Genomic DNA, 20,890 nt, shown 5'->3' with positions numbered 1-20,890 from the left:
AGGCTAGATGTCAGTGTTTTCAGAAGTTTTATTTGATATTTGTTGATTTTGAGTTGTTGTTTTGACAACATGAGTAGAACAGAACATTTTATTTTCTTAGGAGGATATTATATGGTTGAAAATGGAACACATATAGGGAAACATTTTAAGGTGTGTTCACACTGACAGTGATTTGCAGAAACCAGAAGTTATTTTAAAAATGATTTGCCAAATGAATGCAACTTGTAGGAACCACTTCTATAAAACTTTTATGTTGCTTTTGCATCTTTATTGAAAGCTTTAGTAGGAATTCATTGACAGATTTTTTATTTTTGGTCACTTATTCCATTTGTAGAGGTGTAGAGTTAACTTAATTAACATTGGGGGCCCTATTTTAATGATCTAAGCGCATGATCTAAAGCGCAGGGCGCAAGTTCACTTAGGGCGTGTCCGAATTGCTAGTTTAACGACAGGAAAAATGGTCGGCGCGCCAGGCGCATGGTCTAAAAGGGTTGTCCCTATTCTCTTAATGAGTAATGGGTGTGTTTTGGGATTTACGTGCGTTAAACCAATCAGAGTCTCATCTCCCATTCCCTTTAAATGCCAATTGCGCTCGCGCCATGGCACATTCGCTATTTACATGACGGAATTTGATAGTGGAAAGACCGAATGCGTCTCCAGAGCGCAAACGGAACTGCTCGAGCGCGAGGTAAAAGTGCGCAAGCAGACCATCTACGGGACAAGCCAGATTCCACCATATCTTTATGTACACAATGATAATATTTTACATTGTAATCCTTTTATTTAAAATATTTGGCATGTTTGTGTGCTGCTGTGCGTCCCTGTGTGTTTAATAAGCAGAGTGTATGCGCGTTGTGGACCCGCCTATAGGCGCACATTACTAACGCGCTTTTTAAATAACAAAAAAGCAATGCACCATTGACTTTAGACCAGGTTTCAGTTGGTCAATGGTGTAGTCTATTTCTGTTGCCTCAAAATAGCAACGTGCCAACAATGTGGCAGAACACACCTTGTTTTTAGACCAGCACATCCACGGGCGCAAATGCATTTGCTATTTAAACAATGTGGCGCAGGACGTGAAAATGATAACTGCGTCGGACTGAAACTAGCAAAAAAGCACTTGCATCGCGCTTGGCGCTGCATTGCGCCGGATGTAAAATAGGGCTCTGGAAGTCACTGAGAGATCCTCACAGATATGTTTGTGTGAGAGCTGGTGTTTAGGTAACAGTGCTTTGCGCTCTCTCATTGTGTGATTGAGATCACAGGTGCCCTCCTGACCGTCTGAAGGACTCTCTGTATCTAATAAACACTCTGTGTCCAGAGCAGTGTGTTTCCTATTCACAGCCAGCTGGCTTTGTACCGGGCTATCAATATTAATGCAGTCGTCTCTACAGAAACCAGCGGAAGCATCAGAGAAGCTCCTCTCTGGCAATCTAACACTGAATAGAGATGCACTTGCATTAAATCAGTCAACTGAATAATATGAATGCACCATGAATTTTGTTTTCTATGAATCCAGCTTGTTGTTGATCAGTTAATTAAATTAATTGCTTTGATATCTCAAATCAGCATATTAGAATGATTTCTGAAGGTTCATGTAAAGACTGGAGTAATGGTTGATGAAAATTCAGCTTTGCATCACAGGAATAAATTATATTTTAAATTATATTAAAATAGAAAACCATTATTTTACTTTGTAATAATATTTCACAATATTATGTTTTTTTCTGTATTTTTGGTCAAATAAATGTAGGCTTGATGAGCATAAGAGACATGATATGTGTGATAATAGATGTATATGTGTTGACCTTTTTTTATTTATTAAAATTCTTTTTCAGTCCTAGTTCAGTTTAACATATTAGATTTAATGTGCCTCATCATGTTTTACTGAAGTATATTTATTTTAATAATTATATTATCTTCCATAGTTATAACTATAATATCTTATTTATATAAATAATATAACAAAATACACAGTACAGTTTAAAGGTTTTAGATCAGTAAGAGTTTTTTAATGTTTTTGACTCACCAAGGTTGCAAAAATACAGCAAAAAACTGTGATATTATGACATATTTTTACAATTTAAAAGAACTGTTTTCTATTTGAATATATTTTAAAATGCAATTATTTCCTCTGTTGGCAGAGCTGAATTTTCATCATTATCACTTAATAAAATATATTAAAACAAACTGAAATTAATTTATATTTCAGTAAATAACTTTTTGGCTTCTTTTCATTGTTTAGGACAGCTCATCCATTAAAAAATTACTACTTAGTTTTGTAAATAAATGCATATGTACGCACAATTTGTATTTGTCTGCACTAATTTTAAGCATTTAAGCATACGTTTTAAGATGGAAAGGTTTTTAAGATCATGACAAACCTAAATTTAGTCAAGTGTGTCCAGACTGTTGTCTAGATAAACCAAAAAAATCTGATCCATACCAAAAAACACCACTTCTTTTTTTCAGCTCTGTTGTTTCCCACTTGACAGCAACATTCATTCCGACAGTCCACATGAAAAGAAAATACACACACACACACACACACACACAGAAAGACAAACTCAACCAGAGCTACAGGTTTCTGTATTTGAAGTGCAGTAAAGGCAAAACCACTCAAACATTTTGATAAACACACACCATTAGTGTTGCAAGTGAAGTGGAGTGCTGGTCAATATGGGCCTGCCCCCTCATTAGAGAGCACGCACTCCTCGTCTGCCAGACCTCCACGGATAAAAGCGTTGTCTCTCTCTTTCTCTCCATCAGCTTCTCATAGGTCTGCCTCTGCAATTACCTGCTACCCAGCATCACCACAGCCCTATGGCTAATAGGCTGTGTACAACTAGAGATGTGTTCTATTCCAGCATGTTGTACCTACAATATGCTATGTTATTCATTCACTGTCTTTATTTTTTTTAAAGAAGTCTCTTATGCTGACCAAGGCTGCATTTAGTTGATCAAAAATACAGGAAAAATTATGATTACAAATTTTTATTTGAATATATTTAAAAATGTAATTTATTCCTGTGATTTTAAAGCTGAATTTCAGCATCATTAATCCAGTCTTCATGTCACATGATCCTTCAGAAATCATTCTAATATGATTTGGTGCTCAAGAAACTTTTGTTATCATTGTAAACAGTTGAAAGTTGTGCTGCTTAATTTTTTTTTTTCCCAGTATCCTTTGATAAATAAAACGTTGGTGGACATGATCAAAGTATTTTTGCTTAAAGTCGTCCTGTAGTCAATAATTGTATCCCTTAAAACTCATCTTTGATCACCCAAATGACATATTTAAAAGTTTTTTTTCCTTCAAAAAAATGACTTCATGTCTAAAAATAGTTTGACTGTAACTTCCTTGCCTCAATTAGTATACGTGGTTTTATGAATATGCAAATTAGCCCCGCCTCCATTCACTCACACCATCTCAGAGATCCACTCGATCACACATTGACGTGATTGGTTACAAGGTAGTTTGTGACGTCAGAAACACTAGCGATTTTTAACCACGTCTTTGGTTCACTGCAGTTTTAAATAGAGAAAATACTCAGCAATGGTGTTGACTTATGAATATGTATATGGTTTGTCTTAAAGCATATTAAAAACACCACATAGACATATAAACAACATTAAAAGCTTGATTTTCAAGTAAATTTTTCAAGTATCTTTATCAGAGTATTTTTATTTTATAGAATACTTTTACTTCACTACATTCTAAAGCATAATATTGTACCACTACATTTCATAAAAACATCATTGATCTCTCTCTCTCTCTTTCTCTTGTGCACACTACTAAAACATTATATATTAACAGCTACTAAAATTTAAACTGACATATGAAAAACTTTACAGGTGTAGATGTTATGTGAAAATAAGTCAACCAAATCCAAAGTTATAAGCATGTAAATAATTTTTTCACCACTAGATGGCGCTGGTCCAAAACTTCTCAGACTCTTTCAGAGCATCGTGCCGATGTCCCTACAAAGTTTTGTAAAGATACATTCATGCGTTCATAAAATACAGCATTTTAGTACAAAATTCAAAATGGCCGATATGGGAAAATTACATATCGGTCGACTCTAGCCTAGAAATCTGGATGCACCCTAGCGGCAGCAAAATTTATTTTGCAGCCAGGGTAGTCTAGCAACTCTCCGTTGACTTTCGGAGCTATAAAAACCTAAATTGGGTCAGGCCAATCACACCGTGTATAGAGTAGACGGGGCGGGCTTAACATAATGACGACAGAGTTGCGACGGTTCCCTGCTACTTGAAAACAAAGAATGGCTGCTGCTGGCGAACAATCTTTCGAATCGGCTTTGGCCGCGACTCTGGAGGACTTGGAGTTAAGTTTTTCTTTGAGAAAAGAACAAAGAACGGCACTTAAGTCATTCTTAAAAAAGGAAGATGTGTTCATAGTTTTGCCGGCCAGATTCAAAAGTTGAATCTATCAACTAACGTTAGCTCCGCTGTTGGGAAAATGCTCTGGTTGGTTGAAGCGCTGTCCTATTGCGTGCAGAGGGAATTTGAAAGACAGCCGTTTATCCCGGCCCTCGGATTGAGCCGTGTCTATGGTGAGTTGCCAGACCTAACATCTTGATGTAGGTCTGGCTTGCCAGGCTAGGTCGACTCAGCATGACGCCCTGAATCTAACGAGACCACTTTTATGATTTTTGGACAAACTGTTCAGAAGTTGAAAACAAAAATAGCCATTTTTCGTATCTCCGGACCAGTAGGTGGCACTGTGCCGAAACGCAGCATGTAGCCTCAAGTCATGCTTGTGATGACATGTACCAAGTTTGGTCTGAATATGATGAAGCGTTGCGGAGATACAGCCTTGCGTCTGTTTTTGCAAGCGCTACGTAAAATTAGTTTGCGCGGTATTCAAGAACGGTTTGACAAATCAATTTGAATTCCATAACTTTTTGTCTGCATGGGGCTAGTCCTAGAGCTCCTCCTGTCCAATTTTAGGGAAAAATCGGGTCCATCGGAGACGTCCAATGGAATTCTTAGGCGCGCCGAATAAACACCACAGACACAGTGTAAGAGTAAAACTATATGCAAAATAAGATACACTGGTGTTTTGCCAGATGAGAAGTTTATTCTATGTATCATCCTTTTACTACTTAATTCATTTTACTCTAATTAATTTTATAACTGTATCATTTATCTCTTTTAATTCCTTTTATAACTGTTTTCATTTCCTTTGCTTTTATTTTGTGCTTATTTTCGATGCAAAGCACTTTGAATTGCCAGTGTGATATTTTAATTCCTTTCTATGTAAAGCATTTTGAATAACTGTTTTAATTTTCCTTGCTTTTATTTTGTGATTTATTTTTATTCCTTTCTATGTAAAGCACTTTGAATTGCCAAAGTGTATGAAATGTGCTATATAAATAAACTTGCCTTGCCTTGCCTAGACTGTGTTTTTGACACCACGTGTTAGAACTATACATAAATTTACCTAAAAATACTGGGATCAGGTTCATTTATGACACCGACGTGCATTTTTAATATCATACTTTTCATTTTTTTTAACTTGTTGCAGTCTAATTACATGCCTGATTAGACAGAGCATAATCATCTTCAGGGCCGCAGCCAAATGAACTGGAGTTTCTCTCAGGGATGGCAGAGCGACTTGGCTACAAAATATGCTCTAAATCCTAATCTTGCAATCCACTGAACGGAACTGTATTCCATTTTGTTTGTTTTGCCGTGAAACAGGAACAAACATCAAGAACATTAGTGCCGAAATTGAAATGAATGCAATTTACATTCATTGTGCTGGAGAAATGCTCGCTTTGTGGATGAATTGAGAGCTGCAATCACTGCTGGAGAAAGACGACGACAAGGAGGGGGGGGCGAAGAGAAAGCAGAGATAGGGAGAACATGGGAGCTAGAGACATAGCCTGTCAATAGATCATAGATATGGACAGAAAAGTGCCAAATAACAATAACATCAAGGAAGAGTGACAGCTCAGAAAAACACCAGGGAGTGAAGGAGTTAACCCTCATGTCGTTCCAAACCCGTAAGACCTTCGTTCATCTTTGGAACACAAATTAAGATATTTTTTTTAGAATAGATGAACTGCGAGAGGTTTCTGAACCAGCCATGGGCAGCAACGTCATTGCAACTTTCAAGGCCCATAAAGGTAGACTTTTTTTATAGAAAGGTTTTGTGATAAGTGAAGCATTTGTCTGTATGTAAACATGAAGTTTATCGCATGAATGCGGTCGGATGGTTTTACCTAGAAAGGTGAAACAAAGAAAATCTCCATTGAACTGATCTCCTCCGGCAGATGAAGAGAAGCCTTCTCTGCAAACACTTGGGCCTAGGTCTCCAGAGGTTTCTCCTCAGTCCTGTAATCAAAGGGTTTTTTTGTTTTTTCTTTTTTTGTTAGCTTTTGGTCTGTTATCTGAAATTGGGTTTATGCTAAAATGGAAAAGTAACTACTGAGCTTTGAACCAACAAATTCTAAGTGAAAACAAAGACCCAGAGGGCATCTAGGGCAGTGAATTTGAGTGCACTACCTGTTTACCATGTCTGCCTTGCATTACTCTGCTTGCCTGTCTGTATCAGTCTAATGGTAGTTTATTATTACAAATTTTGATTTTAAATTTGTATTGTGATGGTTACTAGTATTTGTATTATTTATAATAATAATCAAGAAAGGAATTGTATTCTATGTATCACTTTTTTTGTAGCCAATTTGCAGAATGAGGGATGAGTTCTGTGTGATGGAAAATGTGTCTGACAAAGCTGACACTCTCAGATGTTGGCGGAGAACATGGAATTGAACATAATAGCTTTGACCTTTAAACTTCTCAGAAATGATACGAGTGCTTAAATGAGAGTTCTTAAAGCACTGCATTGTTCATACAGTATGTGTCTTTTGTGACACTTTTCGTCTTTAAATGGATTGTTTTGTCTAACTGACTTTTCAGTTTTTGAAACCAGATAAAAGTGCCATTTTCATAGAATGTGAAACAATGTGGTTTCCTTGAAGTCTGCAGGTTGTAGTGTGTGACTGAAGCTCAGGACATCACAGCTCTGAAATTTGGAAGGTCACGTGTTTAAACATGCTATCAGTCAAAAGACTTTATTCCTTTAAATTCTAAATTCTTAATAAATAGTCATGTTCATTAGATTTTTTAAGAAATGCAAACATTTTTATTATGTTTGTTATTATGTTACTATGTTTTATAGTTACAGTGAGGAAAATAAGTATTTGAACACCCTGCTATTTTGCAAGTTCTCCCACTTGGAAATCATGGAGGGGTCTGAAATTGTCATCGTAGGTGCATGTCCACTGTGAGAGACATAATCGAAAAAAAAAATATCCAGAAATCACAATATATGATTTTTTAACTATTTATTTGTATGACACAGCTGCAAATAAGTATTTGAACACCTGTCTATCAGCTAGAATTCTGACCCTCAAAGACCTGTTAGTCTGCCTTTTAAAATGTCCACCTCCACTCCATTTATTATCCTAAATTAGATGCACCTGTTTGAGGTCGTTAACTGCATAAAGACACCTGTCCACCCCATACAATCAGTAAGAATCCAACTACTAACATGGCCAAGACCAAAGAGCTGTCCAAAGACACTAGAGACAAAATTGTACACCTCCACAAGGCTGGAAAGGGCTACGGGGAAATTGCCAAGCAGCTTGGTGAAAAAAGGTCCACTGTTGGAGCAATCATTAGAAAATGAAAGAAGCTAAACATGACTGTCAATCTCCCTCGGACTGGGGCTCCATGCAAGATCTCACCTTGTGGGGTCTCAATGATCCTAAGAAAGGTGAGAAATCAGCCCAGAACTACACGGGAGGAGCTGGTCAATGACCTGAAAAGAGCTGTGACCACCGTTTCCAAGGTTACTGTTGGTAATACACAAAGACGTCATGGTTTGAAATCATGCATGGCACGGAAGGTTCCCCTGCTTAAACCAGCACCTGTCAAGGCCCGTCTTATGTTTGCCAATGACCATTTGGATGATCCAGAGGAGTCATGGGAGAAAGTCATGTGGTCAGATGAGACCAAAATAGAACTTTTTGGTCATAATTCCACTAAACGTGTTTGGAGGAAGAAGAATGATGAGTACCATCCCAAGAACACCATCCCTACTGTGAAGCATGGGGGTGGTAGCATCATGCTTTGGGGGTGTTTTTCTGCACATGGGACAGGGCGACTGCACTGTATTAAGGAGAGGATGACCGGGGCCATGTATTGCGAGATTTTGGGGAACAACCTCCTTCCCTCAGTTAGAGCATTGAAGATGGGTCGAGGCTGGGTCTTCCAACATGACAATGACCCGAAGCACACAGCCAGGATAACCAAGGAGTGGCTCTGTAAGAAGCATATCAAGGTTCTGGCGTGGCCTAGCCAGTCTCCAGACCTAAACCCAATAGAGAATCTTTGGAGGGAGCTCAAACTCCGTGTTTCTCAGCGACAGCCCAGAAACCTGACTGATCTAGAGAAGATCTGTGTGGAGGAGTGGGCCAAAATCCCTCCTGCAGTGTGTGCAAACCTGGTGAAAAACTACAGGAAACGTTTGACCTCTGTAATTGCAAACAAAGGCTACTGTACCAAATATTAACATTGATTTTCTCAGGTGTTCAAATACTTATTTGCAGCTGTATCATATACAAATAAATAGTTAAAAAATCATACATTGTGATTTCTGAATTTTTTTTTTTAGATTATGTCTCTCACAGTGGACATGCACCTACGATGACAATTTCAGACCCCTCCATGATTTCTAAGTGGGAGACCTTGCAAAATAGCAGGGTGTTCAAATACTTATTTTCCTCACTGTATTTGTCCAACTGTACAACACTTATTTCATTTGTACAAATGTACAATTCTTATTTCATTCAAACATTAAATTAAGTGTTTAGATGGAAAAGTCATGAGAAACATATATTCAATTTATTCATTAATTAAATATTTTTTACCAAAGGTGAAGAAAAATCGGATGGATGGATGGATGGATGGATGGATGGATGGATGGATGGATAGATAGATAGATATATTCTTAGTAAAATAAGAAAAAATTACAACTATAAATGACTGTGTGTGTATATGTACATATATGTATAGAAAAAATATATGCATTGTACTTTTTTGTAAATTATAAAAATAAAAATATCCTACATTTTAGTTATATATGTGCATGTATGTATACTAAATGACTCTGCCTTTTAGTATAGAATTTAATGTATTTTTATCTGTCTTTTTCTTTTTTAAATTGCTACTCAGTTAAACTCCCATTGGCAAGAGCATCCCCTTATTACCCCCTACTAAATCTGCTTGGTTAGCGTAGAGCCCTGAAAGGCCTATATGTGAATAATGAATTGGGAGGCAGGAAGAATATCCTCCCTCCTGTGTAATTGCTTTTGTGTTTATCCCAAGGGAGAGCTTTTTTGGGTTGTTCATAGCGCTGTCCTCGCTGATCAGCCCCATGTCTCATAATGTCTGCCCCGGAGCTGCATATAGTTGGGGGAGAGACTGTTCGGCCTATTTGCCATACAAACCGCTAGCATGTCCACCCCCCCCTGTGGTCAGCTGTTTTTCCCTGTCCATCAGAGAAGAGCAGAGATATAGTATGTAAACAGCAGGGGCAGTTTTGAAAGTCTGTATCCCTACATAGTTTCACCTAACTGGCCATAAGAGAAAGAGCGAGGGGAAAAAACAGAAAACTTGAGTGTGCTTGTTTTAGTCTGGCCCTCTATTTCTGAAGTTTCCTTCAGTACCCAATGCTGAGCCTCAGGCTTTGTGACAGGGGCACACACTCAGCTAAAAGAAAGAACTTAAGCTGTCCTCTGAGTTGCTCTTGCCTTTTTATTTGGCGGACAGCTGTGGAAAGTTGGGTTGTCCTGGTGTGGCTCTACTGTCAGAAGGCTGAGCTCTAAATAGTTCTCCATCCAGTGAGCTTGTTAAGCAGTTAAATCAATTCTGATGTGTAAAGAATTTAATAGTTACTGTCCTAACCTCCCATCATGCACACAGTCCCATAAATCTCGACTACTACTAACCCAGCTGACGTTATTAACAGCCGCAGCTCTCGTAAACATGCATTTGCAGCACCGTACTTGAGTACTTTCTCAGTGGATGAGTGAGTAAAGACTTGACATTTTAATTCCCTTTACAGTATACAGTTTCTCTTTGCATCTGTGCAGTCGGGTAGTCACAGTAAAATCAAATCATAACCTAGACATTTTTCGTAGTGCTTTTCTAAGTATTAACACTTGAAAGGTCTCTTATTATGGAACCAATTCACTCCAAATTAGAGTACTTACACCTCGACTCTCTTCAAACTTTCATTTCGTCATTTCAAAAGTCATTTCGGCTTCTTTTTTTTTTTTCTTTTTTTTCATCCTGTAAAGCAGTGGTTCCCAAACTTTTTAGTGGCGTACCCCCTGAGGCATTTAACATCATCCTTCTGAGTACAATAGAAGTCTTCCACTTAGACTACAGTCACTCCTTTTCCATTAAGGGACAATATTTGCCCCCTTAAATTGATTTTCAGGTGCATTTTTTACCGTTATAAATTCTAAGTTTTTCTAACCCTATTTAATATATGTCTCATGTTTTATTTCAAATTCTTAAAATCCCTTTAATAATTATTAATGTGATGAATAAATTAATAAATTACTAAACTAAACAAATAATTTCAATCAAATGAAATTCCATGGTACAAGCTTCATGTATTTAGCTGCATTGTTTAATGCTGTTCAGAGCTGGCATGAATGCAATTGCAATGGCATAAATAATGTTATGAGATAATGATTTAAATAAAAGTTCAACAGAGAAATATGAAATACCGGCAATATTCGGCGGCAAGTCACTGTCTTAATGAGTGAGCCATCGAGTCATTCATTCATCTAGTAATGAAACAAATGTCTGTATTTATGAATGAGTCATTGAATCATTGACTCTCCCGATTCATTCAAAGTCGCAGATTCGTTCACTAACGAAACGCCACAGAACTCACAACAGTTATGCTGTGGCTTTCGTTGGAACTATAATTTCGTTGCAAAATAGAGCAAACAAAATTGACAATACTGTGTTTAAAATGTACGTAACTTAATACTATCTTTTTGTTTGTTGAACTGTTGTATAAAATCAGTGTCACATTTCCAATTGTGTGGATAGTCAGAAAAAATGCATTCTTGCTCGTATAATATTATCAACAATTAAAACAAAAAGGGTGTTTCTTTTTAATTATTTTTATTAATTAATAAACAAGCCAGAATGTTTCCGAACTTTTGACTGGTACTGTAGGTCTTTACTCAGATCAGAAGGTTGTTTCCCCAACGGACCTCCGTTCGCTTGATCAGATTGACCCATTTCCTCAGTGCCTTGATACAGAAAGCTGCAGAGCTGAGAGCACTAAGCAGTTAATCCTTTTATGTAGTGATTTTGACTCCTCACGGGGATGAGATGGAATGTGTATTTGAAGCGCTCGTGAATATGCAGAAGGACTGTCGCATTGTTATTTCAGCGTCCTCTTCCTTATTTCCTCCTAGGGCAAGCTGAGAATTTTTCTTCATTAAGTATACAACTGAGGAACGGAGTATCAATCTACGTGCTCCTGCATGCTGACTGATTTGATGGGTGGTGACTCCGTTGGCCGGTTAGTTATGTGCAGTCCTGGGCCGTCTCTGGCTGCTCACCACGATCACCAGAGGGAGGGCCGCTAGGACCATATTCTCCGCTAGGACCATATTCCTCCGCCATGACCATATTCTCAACCTCTGCTGTTCTGAGCAGGCAGAGATAGAGAGAGCCATGGATAATCATGACTGTCTCTGTCTCCAGCTGTCTGAGCTGGTAGCACGACACAGTCAGTCTGTCTCTGATTTTGTCCAAATCACGTCCACAAAGAGCGATTGACCCTTTTATGCAGTGCGCCACATCCACCCAAGAGTCATCAGGGGACAATGGCGCATGAACGGAGCAGCGGGGTGACTTACCTCATGATTACCCCTCGTCTTTAAAGTGGAGAGATGCCTTGTAGTTGAACTTTGAAGTGCAGACTAACTTCAAAAGCAGAGAGATGGGGCCCTGCTGCTAAAAGCAGAATGCATCATCAGGCACGTAAAAAATAGCATACAATGGAGAATGATAATGCGCTACATGACACAGTTACTCTTCAAGCAAATTTAACTAATAAAGTCCAAAAATTGAAAGGCCTGAAGAATTCCCTCTACAACATTTTTTTTTTTTTTTTGCGACTCATTTTTGAAATGCAAATATTATTGCGACCCCTCACACATAAGAGAAAAAAAACCTGGAAATATCCGGTAATTTAAAAAATGTGTTTTCCAGGCCATCATGGAACTTTTTGCTCTGCTCTAAAAAAAAATGTCGTCATTCATTGATTCGATTCGTTCAAACGGCTGATTCATTCAGGAATGAAGTAAATGGCTCTCTTTATGAATGGACTATTGAATCATTCACCCGGTTCACCCGATTAATTTGCTAAAAACGCGGATTCAGTCAGAAACGAAGCACCGCTGTGTGTTGCTCGGAGATGCACAACAGTTCTGCTCTGGCTTTAAAGGTAATATTTTCATTGGCAAAATTGAGCAAAAGCAGACTTTTAGAACAAAAGTGTCTAAAATATAACACAATATTAAAGGCCCCCTGAAATCAAAATAGCTTTTATATGAATATGTTAGCATTAAGGTTATGAATAAGCTGGTGTGTTTCAAAACAATGACAAAATTTGCATTTAGGAGATATAATCATTCAAAACTTAGTCTCTCACTCTCACTTGCTCTCTAGAATCTAAAGCGTCCCGCCCTCTATGCTATAAATAACACCTGGCCAAAGCGACTGTTGACACGTCACGGAGCAATATGGGTGGAGATGTGTGTTCGGTTGCTCAAACGCTCGAGTTTTATTCCATTTTCCAACTGTACGTTGGTTAAGAATGAAATGGCTAGAATTTATTGACAGCTCTACTATTGAATCCAACATATCATCAGCGCTCTGATTTGCTTCCATGGTGCTGTCAAGTACGAATTGCAGTCTGTGAGGTAAACTAATAATAGGTAAACGCTATTAGCTATTTGAGAAGGGGGAGGAGCCATTCAATATGTCCCGCCTTAGCTTCCTGTTTCATTGGAAATTAGGTCAGCACATCATACAAAGCTGCGCGTTCCAAGGCAGTGGGCCTTTAACTTCTTATTTATTGAACTGATGTATAAAATCAATATCACATTTACACTCGCGCTATTCGGGACAAAAACAGCAATCGTGTGACAGTGCGCTCGATACTCGGGTGTTATTGCTTAACTATAATCATGAAATAAATATGAGACAATAAATTTTTGCCCTGATATCTTGAATTTTAGGGGCATTCTAACTGCTTTCTATAAGCTACAGTGAGTTGTTGCCCTGCTTCATGTTTATCATCAATAAACTGTATGAAATGTAAGATGAGCTATGTAGGTTTGGGGTGGGGCGTTAACGTGTTAAAGGGACAGCCCTAATTTATTTCTTTATTTGTAGGGATTGTTTTTTTTTTTTAATATAATATACCATGAATATAATCTGCGCTAATATAAGACATTTCTGGGTTCTGTGCTTTACATATGTCCAACAATTAGGGATGATTATCTCTTAGTAGGCGTTTAATTCCGGACACAGTCCACACATAGGGGCCACTTGAACAGGCCCATAGTCACTCTTGGACTATAACCAGCTGTGCAGCACCAAAGGAAATAAGGCAGTGAGCCAATCAAATTAGTCTTTCCTTAAAGGGGTGGTATAATGCCCTTTTCACAAGATGTAAAATAAGTCTCTGTTGTCCCCAGAGTGTGTATGTGAAGTTTTAGCTCAAAATACCCCACAGATATTTTTATATAGCATGTTAAAATTGTCACGTTTTGAGGGTGAGCAAAAACGCACCATTTTGTGTCTGTTCCTTTAAATGCAAATGAGCTGCTGCTCCCGGCACAGGGGGCGGAGCTTCAACAGCTTGCACTCACACAGACATGCACTGAAAATTTCAAAAACTTTTAGCCTTTTATGTTCAAACCTTAGTCAGACAATGATGGAGAGACTCAAGAAGAGGTGACAACGTGTAGAACGCAACAGGACATTTCTAAATGGTTAGTTGATGGATTTATGTAGCTTATGTGTAGTTATCTTCTAGTCATTGATTAACATATTCTGTCTTGATAATCTATAAATGTTCCGGGGGTGGGGTTTATGTAAATTTTAGGGTTGGTGATGTCACTAACCCTGGAGGAATGTCGTGTAGTCCCTACCAGCCGTTAGTTGTAGTCCTTAAAAAGCGATTTCTTTAAAAGCAAATATCTTCCTTTGCTTTGAACTTTGAGCATTGTAACTTTGCAGATGGTGTTTATGCTCAAACAGCAACATTACACACTAACTAAAGTTAAAAAAGTGAAATCATAATCAACCACCCCTTTAAAGAGAATGCGTGCACATGGAGGAGCGCATGTGTTTTTACTGTTGCCTCAAGTGGTGGAATATATGCAGAGATTGTGGGAGCATATGGGTTGGATGTTGGAGCAGTAGCTTTAGGTCATAGACCAAGTGTTCAGTGTCCTATTTTAATCCGAACCCCTCACTTTTGCTCGCTGCTGCTGCCGGCGCCTGTAAATCCCACCCAAGCGATAGCAAACTTAAATCCACTTAATTTAGCACCTAATCCCCCCCTCCTCCTCCTCCTCTGAAATTTTAGAGATTGAGATTTAAGGATTAGCAGATAAATGGACAGGAAAATGGAGCTTGCACATGTTTTTCAAGCTCAAGTCATAGCACAGCAATCAGTTATTAAAATACTATTGCTGCTGGAGTGCACTGAATGACCAGGCTTTTTTATCCTGCCAAGAAACTGAAGTGATTTCCGGGAACTCTCTTTTGGGAAATTGTCTTTGCATTGACTTTCTCTTTTATGACATGGAATATGTTTGGGATTTTCACACCCTGACCTGTTTTGCTGCTTACTTTACATTATTGCCTATAAGTGATGAAAATCCTTTCAGATGTTTTGACCAATGGCTGTGTATCTAGACTGTCACTCATTTTAATTTGCTTGAAAAAGGATTTAACCTTCACGTCAGGCATCCATCTGAACTTAATCCAAAGATTCAACCATGTGACTTAATATAAACAGCTCTGTCAGGTTATTTTTTCTAAAAGAGGCTAAATTCTACAGAAACTTGTTTCCAACATGGAATAATAAATTAAAAGTAAAAAGTAATTGCAACTTTTTATCTTACAATTCTGACTTTTCTGTTTTGAAATTCTGAGTTTAAATTCTACAAGTCTGAGAAAACTCAGAATTGCGAGTTATAACCTTGGAAGCGTGAAAAATTTGTTCAGATTTGTGAAATATAAACAGATTTCAATGGGAAAAAAGTTAATGTTGAAAGTTTTAAACTTGCAATTGCAAGGAAAACAAGTCAGAATTGTGAGATATAAATTTGCAGTTGTGAGGGGGGTGAAATGTCAGAATTGTAAGATAAAAAGACAAAATTATCTTTTTTTTTTTTTATTTCATCGCTGTTGTTTATCACTGTAGCACAAGTTGTTGAATAATGCAAACACACCTGGGAACTGAGGGGAAAAAAATACCGGAACAAAATACTGGAACAGATTTTCATTTCATTAATGGTTCTCACAATGGTTCAATGCAGATGAAACACCATCAAATACAGTGTCTAGCCCCCTTATAATTAGTCAGATTTTTGAACAAATGACTCAATGTTAATTAGCAATTAGCATTTGCTTATTAATAATGAGTCAATTTTAATCTGCAGGACTAAAATCAGCGCTTACAATTTACAGTTATGTTGCACTTAAGACCTATCAGATTTGAAGCATTGTAATGGTTGTTCATATGACAGTGAGTAGTTACAGAGTTTTTTGTGAGAATAAATGTATAAAATACGTCATCACAATATGTTTTAGTATCTTTAATATACTTATCCAATTATTGGATTTCTTTTACATTGTCTCTAAGAGGGAAACAAAGCTTGAATACAAATTTTGCAAGAAATTTGAAATATGTATTTATTATTGAAATGACCTCACAAAGGAATTTTCATTCTTTTTTCCATCCTTAATAGTCTCAGAATCTGTATATAAATGTGGGCGGTCATGTGTTCACTTTACTCATGGTTTGGAATGACTTGGGTATTGTATGTGTTATGTTTTTTTCTGGGCCTGTTTTCTCATCTTGCTGGTACATATATTGTATGGTCACTGCCTCCTTTATTCCAGAGACACGTGTTTGGCATTGAGACTGCTCTACACCTGTCCTGGCTGTTGCAGCAGCTTGTTGTGGGCCCTAGGCTGCTGGGGGTCTTCATGGGTCTCTGCAGGCCCCAGACATGTCTCTTGGCTCCTGGCCCTCTCAGAATAGATTAGCCCCGGGGTAAAATAGAGCCAGACACAACCAGGTTGATGCCAACCATGGAAACCATGCCCATGTGATACCATCAGGGGCCTTAATACAATATAGTTTTATTATATCTTGGCATTATGATCTAATTGTAATCATTGAAAGATTTCATTAACAGTTTGGCACTCTGATAGTTGGTCTCTTCTTATAAATCTTTTAAGTATGTGTACACCATGTAAAGTTGGGTTATTTGAGGATAGGACACAGGGTGTCTGAAATGTTCAGCAGAACGTACCTGCTGTCACATCCACTTTGCCTGTTCTTCACACCACAGCCCTGCAGAGCCAAGAGCAGAAAATACTTCAGTGCCATCGCAGGCCATATGTGGTGTAACCCTATCATTTTGTGTCATAGAGACTTTAAACATGTTTCAAAAGAACATTATCCGGAACAACCCAAGGTTTTGTGCCTTACTCAAGAGCTCATCTTGTGGGTTTTCAACCTGCAACCATTTAGTAACTAGTACAGATATCTGACCACTGGACTGCTGATTCATACAATATAGTACACTTTAAAACAATTTTCTATCAGAAATTGCTTGTAAATTTCACAAATAATTGCAGTTTTACAGTCGAATGCCGATTCAACGCGCCGACTAACACCAACAGACACCGACAAGGGTAACACACTGATCCGACAAAACCTGATGAATGTGTGTGTTGCCACTAGTTGGCGTCTGTCGGTGCAGAGTGAGTTGGCCTTAAAGGGTTAGTTCACCCAAAAATGAAAATGATGTCATTCATTACTCACCCTCATGTCGTTCATCTTTGGAACGCAAAATAAGAGTTTTTTATGAAATCCGAGAGCTTTCTGACCTCCCATAGATTTCTGTGTTATTACCACTTTCAAGGCCCAGAAAGGTAGTAAAGACATCATTAAAGTCTGTGGTTCAACCTTAATGTTATAAGGCGACTAGAATACTTTTTGTGAGCAAAAAACTAACAAAAATAATGACTTTATTCAACAATATCTTCTCTTCCGTGTCAGTTTCTGACGCTGTTCACGTGAGCACCACGACTCACGCGTGTGATGCTGACACAGGAGCCGGCCAATACTGAGCCGTCGTTCTGACAAATAACCCGGAAGCACTGCACTATTTTTACAACATTAACAGCGTCAGAGACTGACATGAAAGAGAATGAGGTCGTAATTTTTGTTTGTTTTTTGCTCACAAAAAGTATTCTCGCATTTAGCATATTGGGTAAATCTTATCAAAATGCACAGTTGTACAGCTCTTTGCGCTCTCCAACAACATTAACTTTGTAGTACTACAGGCTTATGCTTTTGCAGGGACTTATTGACGTTTAATTCTAATGGACTAATTGATTTTAATTAAAACTTTAATCGAGGTTTGCGATTGTTAATTATGATTTTAATCACTTGGTCTGCTGGTCAGTGGAATTATTAGCTGTTGATGCAAATTGCCACTCTTGTCAAACCTCTGCTGATGAACTAGAGGCCACAGATTTTCATAACTAACAGTGTTTTTGTCTTTACTGTTAGTGTCCATGTTTAGTTGTTTGTTGTTGTTCATTTTCTCTCATTTATGTCGCATGTGCCTTATAGATTTAGATTTTTTATTTATTTTTTATTATAAGAAGTCTCTAATTACTCACCAATGCTGAAATTATTTGATTCAGATTGAAATAGAAATATTATGAAATATTATTATCATTTTAAATAACCGTTTTCTATTTTAATATCTTTTAAAATGTAATTTATGACTCTGATGGGAAAGCCTAATTTTCAGCATAATTACTCCAGTCTTCAGTGTCACATGATCCTTCAGAAACAATTCTAATATGATGATTAGCTGCTCAAGAAACAATTATTATTATCATCAGTGCTGAAAACATCAGTTGCTTCATATTTTTGTGGAAACATCAACAAATAAAAAAATCAGGAAATGCTAATGCATATACTAATGCACAGTAGCTTCCTACTGTATATATTTTGTTGTTAGTGTCAAAGACTGCATGTCCAATCAAACTCTAAGGATAAGAATAAAGATATAAAAATAAATGAAAATGAGTTAATAGAAAAGAAAAGTAAGCAAATAATGCATTGTATTCAGTAAGGTAAAGTTCAGGATAGTGCTTAGTCTAGGTCAAAAAAATCTGCTTACAGTGTGAACTTGAATTAGCTACTGTTGACATCTTCCGGAATCTTATTTTCCCAGTCAGGCAGGGGGAGGAAGGGAGGTCTTCATGCCTGATTACTAATAAAAATTTGCCGGGAGTATCAACTCAGGGGGCTGATGTTGCCGAAGTGACAGAGCCAAAATAGCTAATCTTCACAGTCGCAGTTTCAAGCACTTAGTTTCTCAGTTGTCTGTGAAATAAGCTACTCCATTTCCCTGCACCACCCCGCTCTCTCTCTTTCTCTATCTCTATCTCCCTCTATCTCTCTCTCTCACTCACTCACTCACACACACTCACTCACACACACACACACACACACACACACTTCCCTGCACTCTGCCCCCTATAGTGAACATTTTAATCACTTATTTAGGTGGGTGTGCCCTTAATTCAAGTCAAGGGATCATCTCTTATGTAGTCCACTTAAAAGTAGCTTATTCAAAAATTAAATTTCTGTCATTATTTATTTAAATGTAAAAACAAACCCATATGACTAACTGACTTCTATGGAACACAAAAGGCCCATTTTTGAAGAATCCACTGTCCACTCTTTTCAACACGTATCACTTATAAATACATATATCTCTTACTATAGTGAAATCTTCTGATGGCCCGGCTTTGTTTTACCCCTCAGGATGTGGAGATCCGAACAAATGCAGCGCTGTACCTCCCTCAGATCAGTGAGCTGCTGAACAGGGTTCCCCGACAGATGCTGCTGCTTCTGAAAACCAACGACCTGCTGAGAGGCATCGAGACCATCCTGCAGACCAGAGCCAGTTCCAGCTCCTTTATCAATATGTCCCGCTGCTGTACCCGTGCCATTGCCAGGTAAAAGCCACAGCAAAGTGGTTGCTTTTTCATTTCTCGTACACACTTTATACACAGGGTTTAATATGCATGTTAAAGCCTGTGTATAAATCTCCATTCAAAAGTTTGGCAAGATTTTATTTTTTAGTTCATGCTTTTATTCAGCAAGGATGCATTAAACTGGTCAAAAGTGACAGTAAAGACATTTACATTACTACACATTTTTTTAAACTTTGTTTTTTTGAGCAGCAAATCAGCATATTAGAATGATTTCTGAAGGATCATGTGACACTGAAGACTGTAATGATGCTGAAAATTCAGCTTTGCATCACAGGAATAAATTACATTTTAAAATATATTAAAATAGAAAAAAGTTATTTAAAATTGTAAACATATTTCACAATTTTTACTGTATTTTTGATCAAATGAATTCAGCCTCGGTGAGCATAAGAGACTTCTTTGTCCATGTTTACTGCAGCGTTACTTGAATAGTCACATGGTAAGAGTTTCAGCACCTGAACAAAACCTGATCCCACACATTAGGAGTCTGTCTGCTGTTAAACGCCTCATTCTCTCTGTTCAGTGGGCTCTCATTGGCTCATCTCTGCGTGTCTGCTCTGGAGCTCAAGTCCCTGATGTCATCTCAGTGCTCAAAGACAGTGTCATCTCTCTCACACCAGTAACCCACAGACACTATCCCACGCACCGCAGGAGCTCTCGTTCACCTAAGCGGACTCTGTGGGACCTCACAAAGCATTTAAATGCACTCGCACACACACACACACACACACACACATAAGACTTAGCAGCCACTCAGTCCAGCCTCCCCACCCTGAAATGCAAGTGGGTGAATGAATGCCACTATATTGTACTATATTGTGCTTTCCACAGCAGTGAGCAGTGATCATATTGATTTATTCTCACCATTCTAATGAAGAACATGATGATTGGAGGAGAAAATCGTTCGGATTTGAAGGAGGAATCCTGACGGTTGTCAGCGGAGAGACACTCACGTCTGCTCGTAAAGGATTTCGGCACGATACAGAAAGAAAAAAGCACCCAGACATGAAACTCAATGTTGTCTGCCTCAACGCCTTTTTATTAAAACCGAATGGCAGCAAAGTGCAGAATGCAGAATCTAAAATCCATTACCAATTGCTGTGCTCACAGACACAGCAGAAAGAGAAAGACAGACTTGGAGAAGGAACCGGGCCATCACACAACTAATTTAGTTTGATGTGTGCAGAAATGTTTGCAGTATCATCTATTACACTGAGTTAGGTTTTCATAGTACAAGCTGTATGAATAGTTCATCCAAAAATTCTAATTCTGTCATCTTTTACTTACCCTCAAACCTTTAAGGGTTTCTTTTTTCTCAGTGTAAACACAAAAGTATACATTTTTAAAAAAGGACCTATTATGCTTTTTTTACATTTTCAACTTTCTTTAGTGTGTAATGTTGCTATTTGAGCATGAAAAGGGTCTGCAAAGT

General features: G+C 38.0%; 1 protein-coding gene across 4 annotated transcripts in view; it reads left to right on the top strand.

Moving 5' to 3' along the window:
- adck1 (aarF domain containing kinase 1) overlaps nucleotides 1–20,890 on the top strand; it is a 127,450-nt gene that overhangs the window by 104,417 nt on the left and 2,143 nt on the right. For all 4 annotated transcript variants that reach the window (XM_084096927.1, XM_084096926.1, XM_084096928.1 and 1 more), the window contains one exon: nucleotides 19,226–19,419. In XM_084096927.1, coding sequence (XP_083953053.1) covers nucleotides 19,226–19,419 — 194 coding nt within the window. The remainder of the gene's footprint in view (nucleotides 1–19,225; nucleotides 19,420–20,890) is intronic.

This window comes from Abramis brama, assembly GCF_963993115.1.
Source record: "Abramis brama genome assembly, chromosome: 21".
Classification (NCBI taxonomy): Eukaryota; Metazoa; Chordata; class Actinopteri; order Cypriniformes; family Leuciscidae; genus Abramis; species Abramis brama.
This window is presented reverse-complemented; position numbering and strand designations above follow the sequence as displayed.